This window comes from Apaloderma vittatum, unplaced genomic scaffold (genome assembly GCF_000703405.1).
Source record: "Apaloderma vittatum isolate BGI_N311 unplaced genomic scaffold, ASM70340v1 scaffold44126, whole genome shotgun sequence".
Taxonomy (NCBI): Eukaryota; Metazoa; Chordata; class Aves; order Trogoniformes; family Trogonidae; genus Apaloderma; species Apaloderma vittatum.
This window is the reverse complement of record NW_009720916.1, coordinates 13,564-18,720: the sequence shown is the minus strand read 5'-3', so window position 1 is coordinate 18,720 and position 5,157 is coordinate 13,564. Positions and strand designations below refer to the sequence as shown.

Genomic DNA, 5,157 nt, shown 5'->3' with positions numbered 1-5,157 from the left:
ATGATAAAGAGAACTGATTCTCCCTATAGTCCAGGAGATTTAACTTGCCTACAGACTGATCATTAAATGGCAGTAATGCTGAGTTGGCAGTCACAAAGTGGTAAAATGTTTTTTTGTATTTGTTGAAATGATTTAGGTTGTTGTCTTTAACAGGTCGATTACAGAGCTTACTTACGTGTAGTTTAAGAATTATATATTTATCTCCTGTAAAAGCCTTCTAGGTTGTTTTGAAAGTGCAATTAAGTTTTACTTCTCCTTGTTTAGGTTCTTCCAACTAAAATGTCTTATGCAGCAAACTTAAAAAATGTCATGAGCATGCAAAATCGGCAAAAGAAGGAAGGAGAGGAACAAAACGTGCCTACAGAAGAATCTGAAAGTTCAAAGCCAGGGCCTTCAGCTCATGATCTTGCAGCACAACTGAAAAGCAGCTTGTTGGCAGAGATAGGTTTGACAGAAAGTGAAGGGCCACCTCTCACATCTTTCAGGTAGCTTGAGTTGCAAATTACTCTATGAAATATTACTGAACTGATAAAAGGATATTTGGGACTTGTGACAAGCCTGTTTAAATTAAAATGTGCAGCTTGCTTTAGAATTTGCAGTTTGTGTTTGATACCTTTTAAAACGAGTAGTTGAACAGAGAGGTCTGTGCAAACTGTTGTTCAAGTCCTTCACTACCTGACTTCCTGCTGCAGACCTGCTATGATGCCCTGGGTCACAATCTGTAAAGATTAGAATTGTCAGCTTGCCATTTGTGTCGGGTGATACTGACCACACTTTATGCAGCTAAAGCTTGATCTGCCCTCACTTTGAAGTACAGCATTTTTTAAAAAAATAAAATCTTGATTGAAGGGAGTCCAATAACAGTGAATTCCAAGTAGCAGTGAAGTCACATGCTTTGAAAGTAATTTCTCTTTGGAAGCAAGACTTGTGTTTCACCTGAAACTAAGTGACTTCATGTGCTTTTGTCCACAAACTTACTGTACTGTGTTGTTGATTATCAGAAACAAAGAACTTACTTGAAGGCAGAGGGTAAGAAAAAACAGAAAGGACCCAAAATTTGTTGAAATGTAACTTGATTTTGCTTGTCTTGTAATTGCTTCCCTCCTTCTGTTAGACCACAGTGTAGCTTCATGGGCATGGTTATATCTCATGACATGTTGCTGGGACGTTGGCGCCTTTCTTTGGAGTTGTTTGGTAGAGTATTCATGGAAGATGTTGGAGCAGAGCCTGGATCGGTATGTGTTACCAAGTGTGAAGACAATCCCTCTTACAACTAAATAGTGGACCTCCCTCGTTATTCTCATACTGATTTCTATTGTTTCATTTTTTTTATTTTAAGATCTTGACTGAATTAGGTGGCTTCGAAGTAAAGGAATCAAAATTCCGCAGGGAGATGGAAAAACTTAGAAACCAGCAATCCAGGGATTTAACGTTGGAGGTAAAAAATGTTAGTCTGTCTTCTGAATTTGTTTTCATTAAAAGTTGAGTTATTGAACATTGCAGTCACTTTACAGGAGAATTTGTATTTTGGAGTCTGCAAGCAGGTGTCTTAAACCTTACTTGGTGAGCTGTGTAGTTACTTTGTGGTTTTGGCAGCCTAATTGGTATTTTCTAAGTCTGTGCCGAAGTGTTGAGAAACTGGAATTCACCTGATATGATGATTGGTAAAGAAAACTTCTTTGTGTTGTCACTAGGTTGATCGAGACAGAGACCTTCTAATTCAGCAGACCATGAGGCAGCTCAACAATCATTTTGGTCGCAGGTGTGCTACCACTCCGATGGCTGTACACAGAGTAAAAGTTACTTTTAAGGATGAGCCAGGAGAAGGCAGCGGTGTAGCACGAAGCTTTTATACTGCTATCGCTCAGGCTTTTCTGTCAAACGAGAAACTGCCAAATCTAGATTGTATTCAGAATGCCAACAAGGGTACACATACAAGTAAGTGGTGCACGACAATTCATCTACAGAAAACCTTCATTAAAAGCTTTGGGTATTTTTTTGCATTGAAATACTTGATATTGACTCAGAGATTTCTCTTGTTAGCTCAGCATGGGAACTGTGAAAATTGTGAGCATTACTTCTCTGAGGCAAGGAAATGGCTTTTTTTTTTTCTGCTTTCAGAAACAGAAAGCTCTGTTTTTTCAGAGCCTGCTTTAGATGCTCCTAGCTTTTCTGAGCATCTTTCTCTCCAGTAGGTAATAACTGTCAAGATTTTAGCTAGTGAGAGCTTACACATTTTAAAATGACTGCTCCATCTGGCTTGTCATAAATACGTTTTAATGTTTTTGAAAGTATATGTAAACTCTTTGAAGTATTTTCGCATTTGTAAGTTGGTACAAACGCTTCATATTCCTTTCTTAAGTTTGGCTGAAACCCCATCACTAAGTGATTCTGTTTCATTGATCTCTTTCAAGCTATCTTCCAAATTGTGTCCTCCTTACACTGAAACTTAGATAGCCAAGCGAGATATAAAGATGTTTGAGCTTATGAGGTTTTTCCCCTTCAGGTCTGATGCAGAGATTGCGAAATAGGGGAGAGAGAGATCGAGAAAGGGAGCGAGAGAGAGAAATGCGGAGAAGTAGTGGCTTACGAGCTGGTTCTCGGAGAGATAGGGATAGGTAAGTGATATATTTTTAATTTATTGGAGGTGCATTGTCAAATAGAATAATTGCCTTGGTTATCTTCAGGAAAGATACTTTGTGCATCCTCGAAGGTGTCGGTCTTTTTTACTTTCAGGAGCAATTTTCAGGGTAATTTTGTTAAATTCAATATATACTTGAATTCTTTAAAGAATAATTATGCTTACTTTAACATTGATAGGTTATGGCTCAACCGTATGCCATCAGTCTCTCCTACTAAACAATAATAAAATTGGTATACTGGAATAAAATTGTGGTTTAGAAACAGCATTACCATTGGTGGCATGTCCTGACTGCTGTATCCAAGTGACTAATAGTATTAAAATCTCTGATTCCTTTTGATTCTCTGTTTCTGAACCATATGAGCAACACTACTATTCCAGCATAAAAGCTAAGGCTGTTTCGAATCTGTGTGCAGATGATATTGTTCCAGAGAATTTCTTGCAGATTTCCTCTGGGATGGGTGTAAACTGCTCTAATTTTCTTAAGGGACTTCAGAAGACAACTTTCCATTGACACGCGACCTTTTAGACCAGCGTCAGAAGGAAATCCTAGCGATGATCCTGACCCCCTTCCAGCACACAGGCAAGCCCTTGGAGAAAGGCTCTACCCTCGAGTGCAAGCAATGCAACCAGTAAGGCTTACCTATGTAATGCACGTGTTGATACATTGTTCTTGTCATCTTTCAATTTAAAAATTAATTTCTTTGTCCGTTGTTGTTTAGCATAAGTGAAAGTATCTGAATATGTAGGGCTGCTTTTATATTCTCTGGCATTTTCATAAGACTTTGTTCCTGTAATTTATCCCTTAGCTTAGGAGGTATCTCATAACACATTCTCTAAAATACTAAAACTTTCATAAAACTGTATTTGAAAATGAGAGCACTAGAGGATAATAGTAAGATGTGTCATTCCTTGTCCTCAGGCATTTGCAAGTAAAATCACAGGAATGTTGTTGGAATTGTCCCCTGCTCAGCTGCTTCTGTTGCTGGCTAGTGAAGATTCCCTTAGAGCAAGAGTTGATGAAGCAATGGAGCTCATTATTGCACATGGCAGGTAAAGTATCAGGGATTTAGATAAGAAATGAAGACTTGATTTTCGCGGCCAAAGTACTGTTGCTACATCTAACACTGATACGTGCAACTTATTTCTTTGTTCTAAATATTTTTCTTCAGACAAGTGATTTGCTGACTTTGATTTAATCTAATCAGTCTGCCTTTAGAATATGACAATTCTTTATTGTGAAATTAAATCTGGCTTCTTTTGTTTATTCCCCTTGTCAAGGGAGAACGGTGCTGACAGTATATTGGATCTTGGATTGCTAGACTCTTCAGATAAAGTGCAGGTAACACACTTGCACAAATTAAATTTACTTAAGATCCGGTTTTATCAGTTAATTTAAATCACTTAAGCAACTGGAGTTTTCCTTTATCATGCAAGACAAAGTTCTGTTTAATTATCTTTTGAAGTTATCTTTTTTCTTGTTTTCCTTTTTTCTTCTGTTTTCCTTTATTTCATCTTTTTTCCTCTTTTTCATCTTATTCTCTTTCATTCATTCTCCTTTTTCCTCTTGTTCTCTGTTTTCCTTTTTTTTCTCCTTTCTCTTTCCTTTTTTTCTGTCCTCTTTTTCTCCTTTTTTTTTCTCTTTTCAAATATTAAGCAGTAACTCAAAAGTATAAAATGTTATCATTAGGAAATATTATGGAAATTCTTAAGCAGTGAAACTTGAATCTTGGAGTGTAGTAGCAAATAGCTTGTTGATATGTCAGTAATTAGAAATAAGTTTGTTAATTACTATTCTGACTTTCAAACCAGGAAAACAGAAAGCGACATGGTTCCAGCCGCAGCGTAGTAGATATGGAATTAGATGATACAGACGATGGGGATGATAATGCACCACTTTTCTACCAACCTGGGAAACGAGGTTTTTATACACCAAGACCTGGTAAAAACACAGAAGCAAGGCTGAACTGTTTCAGAAACATTGGCAGGTACGCTTCTTTTAACTTGCTAGTCTGAAAAAATGTAGAAGACAACCACGGAGAGTACAAGGATCTGAGCTGCAAAAATTTTTACTTTTATGCTCTGCATTTATCACCTGGAGCTAAACAGTAGGGAATTTGTGCATGCTAACTTGAGATTTCCTTTCCTGTTAATTTTTTTAGTATTTTTTTTACAATCTGAAAGTTTTGTAGTGCAGGCAATATTCTTTTGTTTTACCTGTGTGTGAATTTATTTTGGGGAGTGATAGGGCTGGAAAGCTAGCTGCAGCTTGATTCCTAGAATATTTTTACTTTTTAAATGTGAGTTTGCTGAAAGATCTCCAGTGTAATTTCTGTCATACTAAAACAAAACATTTATTTTCAGAATCCTAGGATTGTGCTTGTTACAGAATGAACTGTGTCCCATCACGTTAAATAGGCATGTAATCAAAGTTCTTCTTGGCAGAAAGGTAAGTTAAACTTCAAATTCAGTTTCCTTTAATCAATTAAAATTTCATCTTTTAAACTTGTGATTTT

General features: G+C 36.9%; 1 protein-coding gene across 1 annotated transcript in view; it reads left to right on the top strand.

Annotated features, from left to right (window-relative positions):
- The first annotated feature begins 256 nt into the window (after positions 1-256).
- Positions 257-5,157, top strand: part of LOC104275244 (E3 ubiquitin-protein ligase UBR5-like) — a 10,832-nt gene continuing 5,931 nt past the window's right edge. Inside the window, exons 1-10 of the mRNA XM_009871155.1 lie at positions 257-485; positions 1,115-1,235; positions 1,340-1,438; positions 1,695-1,938; positions 2,507-2,618; positions 3,129-3,273; positions 3,564-3,694; positions 3,923-3,983; positions 4,454-4,629; positions 5,006-5,090. Of these exons, the coding sequence (XP_009869457.1) occupies positions 280-485; positions 1,115-1,235; positions 1,340-1,438; positions 1,695-1,938; positions 2,507-2,618; positions 3,129-3,273; positions 3,564-3,694; positions 3,923-3,983; positions 4,454-4,629; positions 5,006-5,090 (1,380 nt within the window). The 5' untranslated portion in view covers positions 257-279. The remainder of the gene's footprint in view (positions 486-1,114; positions 1,236-1,339; positions 1,439-1,694; positions 1,939-2,506; positions 2,619-3,128; positions 3,274-3,563; positions 3,695-3,922; positions 3,984-4,453; positions 4,630-5,005; positions 5,091-5,157) is intronic.